General features: G+C 49.0%; 2 protein-coding genes across 2 annotated transcripts in view; both read left to right on the top strand.

Moving 5' to 3' along the window:
* Positions 1-20,339, top strand: part of LOC119019148 (B-cell receptor CD22-like) — a gene marked incomplete at its 3' end in the record, with an annotated part of 68,829 nt that overhangs the window by 14,471 nt on the left and 34,019 nt on the right. The window contains exons 6-9 of the mRNA XM_037097466.1: positions 198-458; positions 629-710; positions 1,135-1,195; positions 3,014-3,159. Coding sequence (XP_036953361.1) covers positions 198-458; positions 629-710; positions 1,135-1,195; positions 3,014-3,159 — 550 coding nt within the window. The remainder of the gene's footprint in view (positions 1-197; positions 459-628; positions 711-1,134; positions 1,196-3,013; positions 3,160-20,339) is intronic.
* Positions 10,839-20,031, top strand: LOC119019064 (B-cell receptor CD22-like). The gene is made up of 9 exons (XM_037097285.1): positions 10,839-10,932; positions 13,063-13,419; positions 13,544-13,762; positions 13,896-14,246; positions 14,479-14,706; positions 18,736-18,996; positions 19,115-19,202; positions 19,304-19,370; positions 19,552-20,031. The coding sequence occupies exons 1-9, from the start codon at positions 10,878-10,880 to the stop codon at positions 19,627-19,629; spliced, it is 1,704 nt and encodes a 567-aa protein (XP_036953180.1). The 5' UTR covers positions 10,839-10,877; the 3' UTR covers positions 19,630-20,031.

Genomic DNA, 20,339 nt, shown 5'->3' with positions numbered 1-20,339 from the left:
TGTCTGCGTTCTTGTGCTCCACATTCTCAGTCTGCTGTAATTCACTGAGCAGCTCCAGGAGACTTGAGGAGTTTGATGCTGTTCTGGGATTCAGATTCAAACAGTGCTACACACAGATGTTCACACTTTATGGTTTAAATATTACACATTCTATTGTTGTAACACACACTTAGCCTTTTCTCTTAATACATCTCCAGATGGTCCAAGACTTCCCTCTGTGTCAGTGAGTCCCTCTGCTGAGATAGTGGAGGGCAGTTCAGTGAATCTGACCTGTAGCAGTGATGCTAACCCAGCAGCTAATTACACCTGGTACAAGGAGAATGAAGACTCACCAAAAGCATCAGGACAGATCTTCACCATCACTGACTTCAGAGCTGAACACAGTGGGAATTATTACTGTGAAGCCCAGAACAGAAGAGGACGTCATAACTCCACCTTACAGCTGATTGTTGTGGCAGGTGAGTTATTAATTCCTCAACATGAAAATGTTTGTTTGTGAAACCTTTGACAGAACCAACTCCTCTCTCACACATTTAATTAGAAAATCTGGTGTTTTTGTCCAACTGACAGTCACGTTTGGACCCAATAGTTCTTGTAACTTCCAGTGTTTGTTCTGTCTGTTTTCCAGCTACATGGAAGTTACCAGTTGCTCTCTCGACCACTGCTGTTATTCTGATCTTCATGCTGCTCTTGGTCTTTTTCTGCATCAGGTGAGCAGTTCAGTTTCTCTGTGATTGAATATGTACAGTGAAAGAGTTATTGTCCTTCTAGTCCCTCTGATATCACACCTGTATTAAGAAGAACATGTGTTGAGGTACCCAGTAGCTCAGTTGGTAGAGCGTGTGCCTCATGTACAGAGACTGCAGTGGTCCTGGGTTTGAATCTGACCTGTGGCCCTCTGCTGCACCTCCCCTCCCAGTGTGTCACTCACTAGAATTCATCTTTGACACCAAAGTCTTTCAAACAGTGGGAAGTCACTGCACTGGTTGAGTACAGCGACTATTTATTCTCTCAATGTGCATTTCAGCATTGTACAAATACATACTTGAAATTATATGAACCTATCCTCTAAAATCTGTGATAATTTAAATAATTTGTTTGTTTCGTTGCTCTGACCTTTTATTGTCTCTTCAGAAGAGTGAGGTCTTCACAACAGCAGTCTGAGGCTGACGAGAGACCAGACAACAGAGCACAGGTATAAACAGAAAGATCCTATCCTTCTTTACCTTCGTCTCTTCTCTTTTTCTTCCCCCACATGAATCACTTCCTTCTCCTTCTATCACCCTCTCTTACTTTTCTGTGTGCATCTCAACTCATGAGCAGAATCAAGATAATGTGAAGGATTTGCTGCAGTGGAAGGTCAAAATGTTATACCGGAATTACTTCCAAACTTGTGAACTTTTCCTTTAAATACCCACAATAAATGAAGTACTGTCAGTCCAACAATGCATCCAGCACAGGGTTCAGCTGTTGAATTAAAGGGGCACTGTGTAGTTTTTGGAGAAGACAAACTCAGATTTTAATATTTACAATATGAATAAGGTAATAATACAAACTCAGAAATATTTATTATTTCCATAATGTAATAATGACATGTAACATAATATAACCAGTTCACCAAATCAGTCTTTGAAGAAAAGGTGCTGTTGGTTCCTTGGCTGATGAGCCCAGTAGGAGAAGGTTGGGGTTCCAGTGTTGAACAATGCTGTTCTTGTTGTGCAAGTTCTGATGAAAGACAGCAGGTGGAGGAAACTGGTCACTCCTTTCCTTTCCAAGGATAGCAGCTCTGTGCTAACTTGTTTGGTTTTCCTTGGGTTGTGTAGTCAGCTGGTAAGCTTTGCGTAGCAGCTGCTGGTGCTAACTGCACTGGAATACCAGCAGGACCTCACGTCGCTGCTGTGAGGAGAAGTTCTTTGGGCTTGCTGCAAATGCAGCTGGCAACTCTCAACAGTTGTTAGGCCCAGAAGAATCCAGAAGACGAGACCTTGAGGGCAGGCAGCACTGTGGCGAGAGAGGTGGAGAAGAGAGAGGACAAAGGAAGTTCAAGTTTTGTCTATCTGGTCAGAGGGGGGTCTGTCATCCTGACCAATAATAGCTCAAGGCTGAATTTGCACCTAGGTGTGTAGACTGGGGAATTCTGGGAAACTGAGTTCAGTTCAGAGTCTGTTTTGAAATTCACAATTAATGACCACATCTGTGGGTCCCAACAGAATAAGAATAAAAAAGTTGTTCAATAATCAGTCAATGAAGATCTTTCTCTTCTGATTAAAATTCCCCCCTTAAAACTATGCACTGCTCCTTTAAAGACCACACAGGACTTTTGTTTGGTTGTAAATAATATATTGTAAATAATGAGTTTTGAATGAATGTTGTGACCTCTGCTGGTGAGCAGTAGGTAGTGTACACATCACACACATCTATGTTTTAGCAAGTTAGGCAGAAACTCCTTTTTTCAGTTTATTGAATGTTGATTTGATGCAACAACACAATAAATGTTTTATTTAGTACCTTCAAGGGCCAGTTCACCCTAAAAACAAAACAACATGAGTTTTGGAGTTATCAGCCATAGAGATGTTGGTTTTCTCTCCAATATAATGGAATGAGATGGAACTTCATCTCCACCTTGTTGTGAACAGTTTCACAAAGGAACTATTTTTGTATCACTGTACAGAGGGAAGCGTGCATCTACTCAAGGTATGACCATGAACATTAGTGTTTACATCCAGCACTATGGTGACCATGAGCCTCTCGTCCATAAGTAGCTGCTGTGGTTCGACTGGTGGGTTGTATTTCAGTAGAAAGAAAATAATTCCTACGTGAAACTGATCACAATAAGGTCTGTGGATTATCTTGAGAAACCAGCTCATGATTTCTGGAAAGAGAAATTGCTGTAAAGTTTCTTAAATGTATTTTTTGGCACACAAACTGAGAATCTAGTTCCATTCTATTGGGTTTCTTTGTCAAGAGTTTGAATACATGGAACATATAAAAGTACACTTGTCCCTGTGGCCAGCAGACAGAAGAACTTCACTACGGCAGCGTACGATTCATACGGACCCAGGCAGACACTCTTCATTCAGACTTCAGCCCAGCTCGGCCTCACAGGAACGAGGAGGAGAGTGTTGTATACGCAACTACAAACTTCATCAGGTCCTCAGGGTGAGCAGCTCCTCACACAGGAGAATCTTTGCTGCCGTTTGAGTTTAAATGAAAAACTTTGAAGGTTTTGTGTTTGTTGAATGTGTCTGTTCTATTCTAAACAGTTTGGAATTTAATGACTTTTTAAGTTTTCTGGTTTATTATTTTACCATTTTTTCAACAAACTATTTCAATTTCTGTTTAATTCCTCCACAGATCAAACCATCAGGCAGCTGTGGAGGATCCGTCTGCACTGTACAGCAGAGTTACCAAAAGCCACTGAGTGTGAAGACAGCATGGATCTGTGGTTTGTACTGATGGATCTTTTCTTCACTGATGGTTTGACTAAGAACGCAGCGTTTGGACAAGAATGTTTCATACATACGTCATTTATATTTCAGTTCCAAAAAATGACCACAACACCTTCCCTCAGCTGTTTAAACATAAATGGAACATTATCACCTTCATGAAGGCAGAATTTATTACAGGACTGTTTTGTTAGTTCTGTATTAGATTAGCCTTGATGTATATAATAACGCCATCTGACTGTTATAGCAGATTGTTTTTATTTTAAGGATCACAACTGTTTATATCATCAAAGTCAAATGTCCTTTGTGTATATTCACCTGCTCATTTTCTGAATATGTATTTGTACTGCATTGAAATCTCAGCTCTTTATTATTAACTGTCTGTAATGTTGTTTGTATTCATCTACTTTGAAACTGTTTACATTTGTCACAATTTCGTCATCCTGCATGGAAAATAGCAAGTAAGACTCAAAGAAAAACTCATCTCTCTGACTGTATGTTGGCTTAATGACCAAAACATAATTTTTTGTCTTTTCTTTCACATTTTCAGTCTTTTTACTTTGAATATGTATTCAGGTCCGATTAAACAGAGGCTTTATCATATCATTGTGTTGTTGTGTCTGATATGAAAAGCACTCGACCACACTGGGACATGAATTCACTTTTAGAAGATTATTTCAGTTTAAATGGGGTTTACCAATCTGTACATGGTGTGACGCTAATGTTACACCCTGCAAAGGGGAAATATCAATAACGATGCTCAGACACAGTGCTTCGTCACTGTCAATTTCATTGAAAATCCAATTATCACAGAAGAACAGAAGGTACAGAATAAACAGATAGGTACAGGTACAGATTGTCAGGACTCTTGTTCTTGTGTCTGGTTTTTGGTTTCTTGTATTTGATTTACATCCTTGTATCATGTGTTGTGTTATGTTTTGCTTTTTCCATGTCTTGTATTATGTTTAGCTTTCTCCATGTCTTGTGTCTCATGTTTTGATTTTCCATGCCCTCATGTGTCCTTTAAGTTCTCCTGTGTTCTCCCCTCTGGCTCCCTCTGTCTGTTGTCTTGTTCCCTCCTGGCCTGTTCCTCTGTGCTCCTCCCCCTCGTTATCTCACCTGGCTTCCTTCCTCCTCTCTCCTCACCTGTGCCTCGTCATGTCATTAGTGTCTGTGTATTTAGTCTCTGTGTTTCCCCTCACTCTTTGTCTGGTCTTTGTTTGATGTTTGCTGTCTTCTGTCTTCTGTCTTCTGTCTTCTGTCTTCTGTCTTCTGTCTGTGCTCCATGCTCCATGCTCCATGCTCCATGCTCCATGCTCCATGCTCCATGCTCCATGCTCCAGCCCCGTTTGGTATGTTTTTGGTCTTGAGTTTTCCATGTTTGATTTGAACTTTGATTTTTGATTTGCACTTTGTCTAGTTGTTTTCTGTTGCTACTTTGTCTTGCCCTTTTAGTTGTTACTTTACCTGGCTGATTCAGTTGTTACTTTGCTTTTTTTTGTCCTGTTTTGTCTGCCTTGTTTTTTTGCATCTCGGCTTTTGCTTTATTAAAGCTCGCCTTTTGTTCTCCTTATCTTTGCCTCCCGTGTTTACTGCGTTTGGGTCCACCTTTCCCTTTCTTTAGTTTTCCCCTTTTTCACCCCGACGTGACAGAATGACCAGACCATATAAAAAGGACCCAGCAGATTACAGCCTACAGCTTTGTAGGCTGGGAGACAAACTGCTGGAGATTTTAAGTGGTGAGGCACACACCGAGGATAAGCTAAGAGCCATAGCATGTTTTGATAAAGAACTGTTTATTAGGCCGTGGTTAAAAAAAATCCCATGTGTCGCACTTTTTAAAGCGGAGCTGGATAACCTCAGGAAGGCCTTGGTGGCTACAGCCACAGCCAAGCTACCAGCCCATGTCTCAGCCACAGCCAAACTACCAGCCCCAGCCTCAGCCCATGCCACAGCTCCAGCCCAGGCCGCAGCCACGGCCACAGCCGCAGCCAAGCTCCCAGCCCAGGTCACAGCCACAGCCACAGCCGAGCCTCCAGCCCAGGCCTCAGCCACCGCCGAGCTCCCAGCCCAGGCCGCAGCCTCAGCCACAGCCTCAGCCACAGCCGAGCTTCCAGCCCAGGCCTCAGCCACAGCCGAGCTTCCAGCCCAGGCCTCAGCCACAGCCGAGCTCCCAGCCCAGGCCCCAGCCACAGCCGAGCTCCCAGCCCAGGCCTCAGCCCCAGCCACAGCCGAGCTCCCAGCCCAGGCCTCAGCCCCAGCCACAGCCGAGCTCCCAGCCCAGGCCTCAGCCCCCGCCACAGCCGAGCTCCCAGCCCAGGCCCCAGCCCCAGCCACAGCCGAGCTCCCAGCCCAGGCCTCAGCCCCAGCCACAGCCGAGCTCCCAGCCCAGGCCTCAGCCCCAGCCACAGCCGAGCTCCCAGCCCAGGCCTCAGCCCCAGCCACAGCCGAGCTCCCAGCCCAGGCCTCAGCCCCAGCCACAGCCGAGCTCCCAGCCCAGGCCTCAGCCCCAGCCACAGCCGAGCTCCCAGCCCAGGCCTCAGCCCCAGCCACAGCCGAGCTCCCAGCCCAGGCCTCAGCCCCAGCCACAGCCGAGCTCCCAGCCCAGGCCTCAGCCCCAGCCACAGCCGAGCTCCCAGCCCAGGCCTCAGCCCCAGCCACAGCCGAGCTCCCAGCCCAGGCCTCAGCCCCAGCCACAGCCGAGCTCCCAGCCCAGGCCTCAGCCCCAGCCACAGCCGAGCTCCCAGCCCAGGCCTCAGCCCCAGCCACAGCCGAGCTCCCAGCCCAGGCCTCAGCCCCAGCCACAGCCGAGCTCCCAGCCCAGGCCTCAGCCCCAGCCACAGCCGAGCTCCCAGCCCAGGCCTCAGCCCCAGCCACAGCCGAGCTCCCAGCCCAGGCCTCAGCCCCAGCCACAGCCGAGCTCCCAGCCCAGGCCTCAGCCCCAGCCACAGCCGAGCTCCCAGCCCAGGCCTCAGCCCCAGCCACAGCCGAGCTCCCAGCCCAGGCCTCAGCCCCAGCCACAGCCGAGCTCCCAGCCCAGGCCTCAGCCCCAGCCACAGCCGAGCTCCCAGCCCAGGCCTCAGCCCCAGCCCCAGCCGAGCTCCCAGCCCAGGCCTCAGCCCCAGCCCCAGCCGAGCTCCCAGCCCAGGCCTCAGCCCCAGCCCCAGCCGAGCACCCAGCCCAGGCCTCAGCCCCAGCCCCAGCCGAGCTCCCAGCCCAGGCCTCAGCCCCAGCCCCAGCCGAGCTCCCAGCCCAGGCCTCAGCCCCAGCCACAGCCGAGCTCCCAGCCCAGGCCTCAGCCCCAGCCACAGCCGAGCTCCCAGCCCAGGCCTCAGCCCCAGCCACAGCCGAGCTCCCAGCCCAGGCCTCAGCCCCAGCCACAGCCGAGCTCCCAGCCCAGGCCTCAGCCCCAGCCACAGCCGAGCTCCCAGCCCAGGCCTCAGCCCCAGCCACAGCCGAGCTCCCAGCCCAGGCCTCAGCCCCAGCCACAGCCGAGCTCCCAGCCCAGGCCTCAGCCCCAGCCACAGCCGAGCTCCCAGCCCAGGCCTCAGCCCCAGCCACAGCCGAGCTCCCAGCCCAGGCCTCAGCCCCAGCCACAGCCGAGCTCCCAGCCCAGGCCTCAGCCCCAGCCACAGCCGAGCTCCCAGCCCAGGCCTCAGCCCCAGCCACAGCCGAGCTCCCAGCCCAGGCCTCAGCCCCAGCCACAGCCGAGCTCCCAGCCCAGGCCTCAGCCCCAGCCACAGCCGAGCTCCCAGCCCAGGCCTCAGCCCCAGCCACAGCCGAGCTCCCAGCCCAGGCCTCAGCCCCAGCCACAGCCGAGCTCCCAGCCCAGGCCTCAGCCCCAGCCACAGCCGAGCTCCCAGCCCAGGCCTCAGCCTTAACCCCGTCGACACCTGCCAGTGGTCTTCAGTCGGCGGTCCGGTCGACACCTGCCAGTGGTCTTCAGTCGGCGGTCCGGTCGACACCTGCCAGTGGTCTTCAGTCGGCGGTCCGGTCGACACCTGCCAGTGGTCTTCAGTCGGCGGTCCGGTCGACACCTGCCAGTGGTCTTCAGTCGGCGGTCCAGATGACGCCTGTTTCTTCTCCTCAGTCGGAGGTTCGGCCGAGACTCGCGCCACGTCAAGTTCCTGCACCTCGGTCGGAGGACCGGCCGAGGCCCGCTCCTGCACCTCGGTCGGAGGACCGGCCGAGGCCCACGCCAGGTCCGAGGCCCGCTCCTGCACCTCGGTCGGAGGACCGGCCGAGGCCCACGCCAGGTCCAGCGCCTGCTCCTCGGTCGGAGGCCCGGCCGAGGCCCACGCCAGGTCCAGCGCCTGCTCCTCGGTCGGAGGCCCGGCCGAGGCCCACGCCAAGCCCTGTGCCTGCTCCTCGGTCGGAGGCCCGGCCGAGTCTCACGCCAAGTCCACTGCCTGCACCTCGGTCGGAGGCCCGGCCGAGTCTCACGCCCATTCCACTGCCTGCTCCTCGGTCAGGGGTCCGGCCGAGGTCGTTTAGTACCAGAGACCCTTCATCGGCTCCCAGGCCACCAGCTCCCGGCAAAACTCCGTCGGTGGTCCGGCCCAGGCCCTGGAGGGTTTCCCAGCCAGTGGTCTGGTCACCTGTGGGTCTCAGCCCATGCCTTCACCGCCGGCCTCCAGCGGGTTCCAGCCCGCACCTACGCCTTCGCCTTCGCCATCGCCTTCACCTTCGCCTTCATCGCCAGCCTCCAGGGGTACCCAGCCCGCGCCTTCGCCTTCGCCGCCAGCCTCCAGGGGGTTCCAGCCCGCACCTTCGCCATCGCCTTCGCCTTCATCGCCAGTCTCCAGGGGGTTCCAGCCCACACCTTCGCCTTCGTTTACGTCGCCAGCCTCCAGTGAGTTCCAGGCCACGCCCATGTCTTCGTCGCTGCCCTCCGGCGAGTTCCAGGCCACGCCCATGTCTTCGTCGCCGCCCTCCGGCGAGTTCCAGGCCTCGTCGCCGCCTTCGTCGCAGCCCTCCGGCGAGTTCCAGGCCGCGCCTCCGCCTTCGTCGCAGCCCTCCGGCGAGTTCCAGGCCGCGCCTACGTCTTCGTCGCCACCCTCCTGCGAGTTCCAGGCCGCGCCTACGCCTTCGTCGCCGCCCTCCGGCGAGTGCATCAAGGTCCGTCTTCAGGGGATCACAGGTGGAAACAATCAGGAATCAGGGAAGACGCCAGACAGGTGACACAAAAGGAAGGGCAAGTGACCTGAAATGAGAGGAGAGTTACTTTTCAAAATAAAACAGGAAACTGACAAGACAAAACCCAAGACAAGACATCCCTCACCACGGTGTGACAGTTTTTGAGGAAAGGTAAGGAGGTCGAGGTAGGTGGATGAAGGAAAAGTGGAGTAGGATGCGTTACATGAACGGAAAGGACAATCAAGTATGTTGGACGAATGGAAAGGGGGGGTCAAGCGTGGTGGATGAAGGAAAATGGGGTCAAAGTAGTTGGACAAAGAAAGCAGGGAGATGGTAAGTGGGAGATAAAGGTTTGATAATGAGCACTGGTGCAAACGGCAATGTTGAGTTGTCTGATTAGTGAGAGGAGGTGGTGGTTTGTGCAGCGGAGGAGTTAAGGTAAAGCGTCCCAGTTTGGAGTGAGGCTTGGAAGGTAGAAGGTAGGTAGGTGGAAACTTAAAGGTGCAGCATGGGTGAAGAAGTGGACGAACTGACTGGTCAGAGTGATGTTTTGATCCGACTTTGAGTTGTAATGTCATTGGGGATTTAGAGGTGTTGGCTTGGTCAGTGTGTGCTTTCGGTGTGGTTTTGATGGCAAATGTACCTGGCATGTGCTCCGCTGCAGAGAGAGCAGGTGTGCAAAAGTGCAGCCAGATGCATTGCAGTCGAGGTCGTTGAAGTTATTGCATACCATCCAATCACCTTCGTAGATGACTGGCTTCCCACTTTTGTCGACGCCATGGGGAAACCGGCTGTGGATGGGGAGCAAGAATGTCGGTGATGGAGGAAGGAGGTGAAGAGGCTGCAAGACTACTAAATGTGGGAAGAGTACATGTGGGTGGGGCAAGAGGATGGGGCAGGTGGGATTCAGTTGCTGGGTGTGAGGGACCTCTACAAAGGTTGAAAGTCAAGGAGTGTCTTGCCGCGAACAAAAGGCAATAGAGCTCTGAGTCCAGGGCCCCCAGTAGGTGCCCTGGTTGAACTGGTGGAGGTGGCCTGCAGCTTTGAAGGAAAAAAGGACATGTTAGGTGAAAAAAACCTGTGCCACTGAAGCGCAGATCAAAGTCCAAAATGATGGAAAGGAGAAGTTGAAAAGAGTGAGGATCGTGCGGCTGAAGGGGCCCTCTTGCCTGCCTCCTGCTCTGGTGTCCAAGGGCCTCCAATGGTACCAGGACTCTGGTCCTGGTCTCCAGCTTCCGGAGGGCTTCCAAGTCTGCGGCTGGTCTTGTGGCCTCCAGCCGGTCATGGTTTGATATCAGACATGTTAGGACCTGTGCCACTGAAGCACACAACAAAGTCCAAAATGATTGAAAGGTAGTTGTACTGGATCTGCTGCTGAGGGAAGCTGAAAAGAGTGAGGGTCGTGCGGCTGAAGGGGGGCGGAAGGGAGGTGTGGCAGAAGCCAGAGTGAAGTTATCGGAGGTTGTGGGGTTGAAGACGGGTGTAGCGGTCCCCAGCCTCCTCTGCAGATGCTGTACCTGTTCCTGGGTCAGTTAATGCCCCTCTGGTCCCTGGTTCTCTGTTGGTAGCCCAACCAGCACCTTTTCCAGACCCTGAGATTTCTATCCCTGCTGACCCACTAGCAGACCGCCCACATAATCAGTCAGCAGCCTTCTCTGACAGCCAACCAGACCTGCCTCATGCCATAGTCCTGATCAGTCTGACTTTGAGTCTTGCTGCCCTGTTGCCGACCTCCTGCTCTGGTGTCCAGCTGCTATGGCTTGTTATTAAAGCTTGCCTCTTGTTCTTTACCCTGCCTGCCTCCTCAGTGTCTTGTATTCGTGTTCTCACTATTGATGCTACACGTAACATCCAGTTTATTGTCTAAACATTAGCTCACACATACTCTGATGAATGTCTGGTTTAAGCTTTTTAAATTAATCAAAACTCAGATTATGATCAAAGGCTGACTAAATCTTTTCTGTTCTGCTGCCACATTTAGTGTTCAATTTGCTGATACGTCCATGTTTTACCTGCAGTGATTGTAAAACAATGGTAAGAATCATTTCTTCATTTCATCTTGAGGGTTCACAGGCGTTCGTCTCTTCAAACATATTAATAATATAAAGAGGAAGGAAGCCAGCCAGTTAACACCTCGATGTCGGTTTAAGACAAGTGAACCAACCAGAGAGAGACAAACTGTCTCGTGACCACGTCTTCCGTCTTTATTTAGAAGTGTTTGGTGAGATGAACTGACATTCAGTACTTCTCATGTATGTGATCGACCTGCTGATTTAACAGACGTGAGGAGAAGCGATGAGTTTAACAGCAGCAGCGAGTGGATTTGTTGTCGTCCTTCTGTCTGTCCAAGGTACTGTACGTCTACATTTATACTGTAAGACAGTTAGCATGGTGGGTTTTATAGGAAAGACTTGATGTGCAACAGTGCAGTTAGAGATATTAAAGCTGTGTTTGTGTGGATGTACAGTGACAGTACATACTGTACATTAACAATGGAAAAATCTGAAGAGAAAATCAGTTAAATAAAATGAATCGTTCTGAGGAACTTCCTCCATCGTTCAAACTTCCTCCAAACTCAACTTGAGCCTGCGTTCGTACGTGTTAGAGGCGGGTCGATGTGCTCTGATCGGATAATTAACACAGGAACACAAAATTAATATCATGTGGGAATAAAATGAGAGAATAAAAATAAAGATTTATCTTCTGACTCCAGTTCCTGTCAGCTGCACAGCGTTTGATTTTGTTTTATTTTTCAAACTTTAATGTTTGAGTTCACTCTGTGTTATCATCAGCCTCGTTTCCTGCAGCAGCAGCAGCTGTTATCAGTGACACATCTCTAAAAACCAGCTGTGCCCTACCTGCCCAGCACCAAACAACAGAGTCAGCATCTCTCTGGACACCAAAGTAGAGTATTTAGCTGCTAGACAGATATTTTATCAGTATTTGTGAGTATTTCTTGCTTCAGGATACATTTGTCAGTGTTTTCTATCAGTGGGAAAAGCTGCTCACACCTCAGACTTCTGCATTTCTCTGCAGATGTCATTCACACTCTGCAGCAGCCTGACCACAGCAAGATAACCAGCAGACACTTGTTTCATGCTTCACACTTTTCTTCTAAGTGTTTCTCTCTAAGTATTGTGTTAAAGTACACAATGTCAACACACTGTTGCTCCTTCACTGCAGCCTCTGTGTGATGTCCGTCCTCAGTGCTCTCAGAGATCATGTGCTCATCTTTCTCTGTTCCTTTACTTTAAATATTCTCATGTAAACCTTGATGATTTGTACATTTCTCCACACCTCTGTTGACTTTGTGATGAACCACAAATACCACTGAAACATTATTTACAGTATCAACCCAGTTTTAAAACAGACCTTAATAGAAATGTGTCATAGAGAGTGAGTCTTACGTACTGTTTGTCACAGCGCGGTGAGGTTGTCTTGTCTTGGGCTCTGTCTCGTGAACTTCCTGTTTTATTTTGAAAATAATTCTCCTCTCGTTTCAGGTCACTTGCCCTTCCTCTTGTGTCCCTGTTCTGACGTCATCCCTGATTCCTGATTGTTTCCACCTGTGCTCCCCTCCCTCATGTGTATAAAGTCTTTGTCTTCCCCTGTCTCCGTGCCAAAGTATTTCGTCTTCATGTCGTATACCTAAGCCCTTTGAATCCAAAGTCTTGATCGTCTTTGTGATAAGTATTATTCTTGTTTTATTTATCTGTATTTTTTGCCCTCTCTTGAAGAGTGAATTTTTGTTGTAATTTTCTGGTTAAGGTTTTGTTTGTAATTTGAGATTTTCTAGCCCTTTCGGTTCTCCTCCAAGTGAGTGAATTTTTGTTGATAATTTTTATACGATAGAATAGATAAGTTTCATAGCCATCGTGCATCCTCTTCGGAGTGTATTTTTGTTGTAATTTTCATACTTTCTTTTGTCACCAGTTCAGTGTAGTTTTCCTCCTGCGGGAGCGCTTTTCGTTTCTCTGTGTTCCATGTTGTTTGTCTCGTGTCTGTCTCAGAATTTTCATAGCGTTTGGTTTTCATTCATTCCTGAGAGTCAAAGAATCAGATTAATAAAACTTGATTGTACTTCTGCCATACTGCATCTGAGTCCTCTTTTTCGCCCAAGTCTGACACTGTTCTAGTTAAGATGACAGAGACTTAGTTGATGAAGGCACAGGAACTGGTCAGTGTCAGTGACCCTGATCATGAGCTCAGGGTGACTCTACCTCTTCTGTCAGCAGAGTGGGAGATGTATATAGACACATTTACTACTATGAACCTATGAAACTTAATATATGATCATTTCTTTACAAAACCGTCTGAAAGCTGCCTTTGCTTGCCCACCAAACACAAGTTTGTATGAAGAGAGCCACAGTGTGTTGTGAAGTGTATTCTCACAGACTGAAGCTCCTCCACTGCAGTGAAAATCTGTCTCCTGATGTTGTTTCGAGTCTGATTGTAGTTTCTGATGTTCTCTGTGTTACAGTGATACAGGGTCAGGATGGCTGGGGAGTGACTTACAGCTCTACTGAGATCTGTGCCTTAAAAGGATCAACAGTGGACATGAGCTGCACCTACAGATACCCATCTCAAAACATTTACCCAAAAATGGAAGTTAAGGAAAGATTCTGGTTCACTAAACTGAGTGGAAATCAACCTTTGGATATGAAAGCAGACTCAGATTATCAAGGTCGTGTTGAGTACAGTTGTTCTGAGAAGAGCTGCAGTCTGAGAATCAGAGACCTGAGAGAGAGCGACTCAGCTAAGTACAAGTTCATGTTCATAACAAACCAAGAAGGTGGGACATATACTGGTTCACCTGGAGTCACTTTGAGGATCACAGGTAACATTTTCATTCATATTTTAATTGTTTCAAAATGTTCAACATCTTAAGAACAATAATATAAATGTGTGTGTATGTTGACAGTTTGTCTAAAATAACATTCTTGTTCCTTCTTCACATCCAGATCTTCAGGTGCAGGTGAGCAGATCCTCACATTCTAGCTGGAGAGACCTGAAGTGTCACAGCAGTTGTCGTCTACCTGATCGTTCTTCCTACATCTGGTACAGAAATGGACAGAAAATTCAGTCACAAACATCCTCTAATTATTCAGTCTACTATACTTATGTAGACAGTTATTCCTGTGCTGTTGAAGGACGTGAGGATTTCCCCTCTCCTCCAGTGTGTGAGTTTACTACACTAACATAACACCATCTGATGGAGTCTGATAACTACATGGATTTTAATATGGAGACCTTCATTGTGACTCTTCATCAACTCTGGTTTTAAAATGATCAGAACTTTGTTTTATCTTTCAGGTGCTGATGGTCAAACCTGCGACAGAGTGATTTACACTGACAGAAGCATCTGTGTCTTCAAAGGCTCATCAGTGAACATTTCTTGTACTTACAGCAGTTATTACACCATCAGGTCTAAATTCTGGTTCAGTCCTGAACGTTCTCATCAGTGGCAGAGTCCTTCACAGCCTGAGGACCTTAGTGACTCCCAGTTTGCAGGTCGTGTTCAGGTCCTTGAATCAGAGAGAAGACGCTCCACTCTGAGAATCACTGACCTGACAGAGAGTGATTCAGCTCAGTATCACTTCAAATTCATAACAAAATGGTTTGAGTGGAGGAGTAGTTTACCTGGTACAACTCTGACTGTCACAGGTACTGATGAACACACACTGATGTAAAACATCAACATAGTACATTTAGAAACAGTGAAGATGTTGAAAATGATGGATCATCATGGGTTTGTGTAATAATTACTGTTGTGTTGGCACTAATGTTCACTGCTAGTTGTAGGAATAGTAAGTGTTGTGTTGTCGTGTGTGTACATCTATCAGTGATTTCTGTTAGAACCAGTGATAATAATATTGTTTCTTGTTCTCATATCCAGCTCTGCAGGTGCAGGTGACCAGAATAACAGTCCACCAGTCTGATACTGAGGCAGAGCTGAAGTGTCACAGCAGCTGCAGTCCAGCTGCTCGTCTTTCCTACGTCTGGTTCAAGAACGGACAGAAAGTCACAGGGGTGGAGACATCTTCTTTTAAAGGCCGGGTTTATCCTGGAGACATCATCTCTTGTGCTTTGAAAGGACATGAGAACTACGGCTCTCCTCCAGTCTGTGAGTTTGATCCACTGTATTGGGAAAAAACACAAATACACACTGAGTACACATTGCAGACAGACACATGTGTAAAAAACTAAAAGTACAAATTATAGTTATTGGCTTTCAGTTTCCACCAGGAGTCTGACCAAGTTCAGCTCCATGATCAGCTCTCTAGACAGCCACTGTGACACATAGAGACAATTAGAATAGAAGCAGAGAAACATACATTTCAATCACAACAGTCAATTTTCTGTGATAACATATTATAATATTTCATTAATACACATACACATCTCCTCCAGATGCTCTGAGGATTCCCTCTGTGTCAGTGAGTCCCTCTGCTGAGATAGTGGAGGGCAGTTCAGTGACTCTGACCTGTAGCAGTGATGCTAACCCAGCAGCTAATTACACCTGGTACAAGAAGATTGAAGATCCAGACCTTCAACCTCTCAGTAAAGAACCACAGCTTGTCTTCAGCTCCATCCAGTCCTCTGACTCTGGAGAGTATTACTGTACAGCTGAGAACCAGCTGGGGAGGAGGACGTCTGGATACATGTATATTAATGTGACATGTGAGTGAAACAGATTATTTAAAAATAACAGATTAAATCTGTCCAGTCTTTGCAGGAGAAGATTTTACTGTCATGTCTACGTTCTTGTGCTCCACATTTTCAGTCTGCTGTAATTCACTGAGCAGCTCCAGGAGACTTGAGGAGTTTGATGCTGTTCTGGGATTCAGATTCAAACAGTGCTACACACAGATGTTCACACTTTATGTCAGGTCAGGGTAAAAAACGGAAAAACTATAGAAGGGGAAGGAGGACCCAAACGCAGTACACACGGGAGGCGAGGATAAGGGAACAAACAAAAGGCGAGCTTTATTTAAAGCTGTTACCAAAAAAACCAAAAGCAGACAAAAGGTCAAAAGGCAAAGTAGCAAACGAAACATCAAGACAAAGTAACAAAATAAAACAGTTCAGCAAAGTACAAAAGAAAGAGGCAAAGTACAAATCAAACATGGAAATCTTGAAACCAAAACATACCAAACTGGGGCAGGAGCATGGACAGGAGCATGGAACAAGAGCATTCAGAAACAGAAAACAATGACTGGACAAGGAGTGAGGGGAACACAGAGACTAAATACACAGACACTAATGACATGACGAGGAACAGGTGAGGAGAGAGGAGGAAGGAAGCCAGGTGTGATAATGAGGGGGAGGAGCACAGAGGAACAGACCAGGAGGGAACAAGACAACAGACAGAGGGAGCCAGAGGGGAGAACATAGGAGAACTTAAAGGACACATGAGGGCATGGAAAAATCAAGACATGAGACACAAGACAAGGAAAAACAAAACACAGAACACAAGACATAGAAAAAAGGACATGAATCAAAACCCAAAAACCAGAAACAAAGAACAACACAAACAGGAGTCATGACAGAACCCCCCCCTTAAGGGACAGCTCCCAGATGTCCCTCAAGACATAAATTTAAAGTCCAAGTGAAGCCGGGAGGGGGGAGGGTGGAGGGTGGAGGGGGTCTGGAGGAGGGCCAGAGTCCAAACAAACATGAGGGTGGAGGCGAGGACTGGAGCCCACTGGAGACGAAGGACAAGGGCAAAGGCGCAGGCTGGAACCTGCTGGAGACCGGCGACCAAGGTGTAGGCGCGGTCTCAGACTCGCTGGACGCCGGCGACAAAGGCGTAGGCGCGGTCTCAGACTCGCCGGAGGCCGGCGACGAAGGCGTAGGCACGGCCTGGAACTCGCCAGAGGGCGGCGACGAAGACGTAGGCGCGGCCTGGAACTCGCCGGAGGGCGCCGACGAAGGCGTAGGCGCGGCCTGGAACCCGCCGGAGGGTGGCGACGAAGGCGTAGGCGCGGCCTGGAACTCACTGGAATCCGGCGACGAAGACCTAGGGGCGGCCTGGAACTCACTGGAATCCGGCGATGAAGGCGAAAGCGCGGGCTGGAACCCCCTGGAGGCTGGCGACGTAGACAAAGGCAAAGGCGTAGGTGCGGGCTGGAACCCCCTGGAGGCCGGCGACGTAGACGAAGGCGTGGGTGCGGGCTGAGACCAACTGGAGGCCGGTGGCGAAGGCGTGGACTGAGACCCACTGGCAACCGGTGGCGAAGGCGTGGACTGAGACCCACTGGCGACCAGACCACTGGCTGGGAAACCCTCAAGGGTCTTGGCAGGACCACCGACGGAGTTTTGCCGGGAGCTGGTGGTGTGAGAGCCGATGAAGGGTCTCTGGCAACAAACGACCTCGGCCGTACCCCTGACCGAGGAGCAGGCAGTGGACTTGGCGTGAGACTCGGCCGGACCTCCGACCGAGGTGCAGGCAGTGGACTTGGCGTGAGACTCGGCCGGGCCTCCGACTGAGGAGCAGGCACAGGGCTTGGCGTGGGACTCGGCCGGGTCTCCGACCGAGGAGCAGGCACAGGGCTTGGCATGGGACTCGGCCGGGCCTCCGATCGAGGTGCAGGCACTGGACTTGGCGTGGGACTCGGCCGGGCCTCTGACTGAGGTGCAGACACAGGACTTGGCGTGGGACTCGGCCGGTCCTCCGACTGACAAGCAGGAACAGGCGCTGGACCTGGCGTGGGCCTCGGCCGGTCCTCCGACCGAGGTGCAGGAACTGGCCTCGGCCGGCCCTCCGACCGAGGTGCAGGAACTAGACGTGGCGTGAGCCTCGGCCGAACCTCGGACTGAGGAGAAGAAACAGGCCTTGGCCAGACCACTGTCCGAGGTGCAGGAACAGGCGTCATCTGGACCGCCGACTGGGGGCCACTGGCAGGTGTCGACCGGAACGCCAACTGGGGGCCACTGGCAGGTGTCGACGGGGTTGAGACTGAGGCCCGGGCTGGAAGCTCGGCTGTAGCTGAGGCCTGGGCTGGAAGCTCGGCTGTGGCTGCGGCCTGGGCTGGGAGCTCGGCTGTGGCTGTGGCTGTGGCTGTGGCCTGGGCTGGGAGCTTGGCTGTGGCTGAGGCCTGGGCTGGAAGCTCGGCTGTGGCTGCAGCTGCGGCCTGGGCTGGGAGCTTGGCTGTGGCTGAGGCCTGGGCTGGGAGCTTGGCTGTGGCTGTGGCTGTGGCTGAAGCCACCAAGGCCTTCCTGAGGTTATCTAGATCCGCTATCACCTGAGCGACCCAAGGGAGTTCCTTCAGCCAAGGCCTAATAACTAGTTCTTTGTCATAGTCCACTATGGCCTTTAGCTTCTCCCCTGTGTCAGCCTGGCCGCTCAGAATCTCCACCAGTTTGTTCCCCAGCCTACAAATTAGTGTACTGTCTGGTAGGTCCATTTCAGGTCCAGTCATTCTGTCAGGTCAGGGTAAAAAAGGGAAAAACTATAGAAGGGGAAGGAGGACCCAAACGCAGTACACACGGGAGGCGAGGATAAGGGAACAAACAAAAGGCGAGCTTTATTTAAAGCTGTTACAAAAAAAACCAAAAGCAGACAAAAGGTCAAAAGGCAAAGTAGCAAACGAAACATCAAGACAAAGTAGCAACATAAAACAGTTCAACAAAGTACAAAAGAAAGAGGCAAAGTACAAATCAAACATGGCCATCTTGAAACCAAAACATACCAAACTGGGGCAAGAGCATGGAACAAGAGCATTCAGAAACAGAAAACAATGACTGGACAAGGAGTGAGGGGAACACAGAGACTAAATACACAGACACTAATGACATGACGAGGAACAGGTGAGGAGAGAGGAGGAAGGAAGCCAGGTGTGATAATGAGGGGGAGGAGCACAGAGGAACAGACCAGGAGGGAACAAGACAACAGACAGAGGGAGCCAGAGGGGAGAACACAGGAGAACTTAAAGGACACATGAGGGCATGGAAAAATCAAGACATGAGACACAAGACAAGGAAAAACAAAACACAGAACACAAGACATAGAAAAAAGGACATGAATCAAAACCCAAAAACCAAAAACCAGAAACAAAGAACACAAACAGGAGTCATGACACTTTATGGTTTAAATACTACACATTCAGTTGTTGTAACACACACTTAACCTTTTCTCTTAATACATCTCCAGATGCTCCAAGACTTCCCTCTGTGTCAGTGAGTCCCTCTGCTGAGATAGTGGAGGACAGTTCAGTGACTCTGACCTGTAGCAGTGATGCTAACCCAGCAGCTAATTACACCTGGTACAAGGAGAATGAAGACTCACCAAAAGCATCAAGACAGATCTTCACCATCACTGACTTCAGAGCTGAACACAGTGGGAATTATTACTGTGAAGTCCAGAACACAAGAGGACGTCATAACTCCACCTTACAGCTGATTGTTGTGGCAGGTGAGACACTAATTGGTTGATTAACAGACAATAACACCTGGGAAACTGATTAATGAATCAAACCCTGCTAGTGAGGTCCACTACAGTCTATCTAATAACTGTCTGTCTCCATTTCCAGGGAGTTTAACAATGATGATAAATGTCATCAGGTTGATTCTGGTGGTTCTGATGTCGGTTCTGCTGCTTCTGTTTTGTCTGTGGATGAGGTGAAACTACAAACATTAACTGATCTGTTATTTTGAAAATGTATTTTCATGGTTTCTGAGTTTTTAATGAACATTTGTGTTTGTTTGTCGATTTCCTTCAGGAAGAAGAAAACTCTGAGCTCCACCACTGAACCAAATGAGCCCACAGAGACTGTGGAGATGAGAGAGGTATTGGACCACAGTGACGACAAATCAGCACATTTACTGTCGATGTTTTTATAACAAAGATCAAGTTAAAGACACAGTTCTGCTTTAAACATGTCTGAGTTTGTTGTCATTTAAAATCTAATTGTGTCCACGTTCCATTTCTGAGGCCTTTGACTCTCATCTTGTTGTCTCTCCCCATCAGTTGGAGTCTGATCCTGATTACACCAACATCTCACCTTTGAACAGAGAAACTGCAGCATGTGGCAGAAGTTCTGAGTAGCATGCAGCTTTATGTTTACCTGTGCAGGTACATTACATATGTCAAGGATTATGCTTGGTTTGCAACATGCTATTTTATCTTTTAATGCTTTTAATATAACATTTTATTCTAATGCAGTAACTTGTTTTGAAGAAATACTGATTGTTCTATCACATCACACCTGTCCTGGCAGATAAAGACATGTGGAACAGGAAGCACAGTATCTCACAGCATGTACATTATATATTAAACACACTGACATGTAACATGAGCCCAGCTCTGTCACACTCTGTAGCTGTAACATGTTCAAAGTTCTGCAGTGGCTGATTGAAATAAACATCCAGCTTCCAACAACTCTGTAGTTTGAACATCATGTCAGTTCCCTCTCTGTGCTGCAGAGGGCGACAGTGTGCAGAAAGTTTTGGATTTCAGCTTTTAACAAACTCTTTTTCTGTTTAGTCTTCAGAATAAAGGTTTTATTCATCAATAATGGAGACAAATGCAATGTAAAACAGTTTGTTTATTCTGACTGTGGTCCCAGTGCTTCTTTGGTTTGTACTTTATTTAGTTTTTGTATTTTTTGTACTTCTTTAATTCTTGTATTGGCTCCTGCCTGCTCCTTGTGTTCTTGTTGCTTTTTGTATTTTGTATTTTGTATTCAGACCTCAGCTTTGTTATTAAAGCTCACCTTTTGTTCTTTACCTTGCCTGCCTCCTGAGTGTCTTGTGTTT

This window comes from Acanthopagrus latus, chromosome 1 (genome assembly GCF_904848185.1).
Source record: "Acanthopagrus latus isolate v.2019 chromosome 1, fAcaLat1.1, whole genome shotgun sequence".
In the NCBI taxonomy this organism is placed as follows: Eukaryota; Metazoa; Chordata; class Actinopteri; order Spariformes; family Sparidae; genus Acanthopagrus; species Acanthopagrus latus.
Note: the sequence above shows the minus strand (reverse complement) of the source record. Positions and strands in the feature narration are given on the sequence as shown.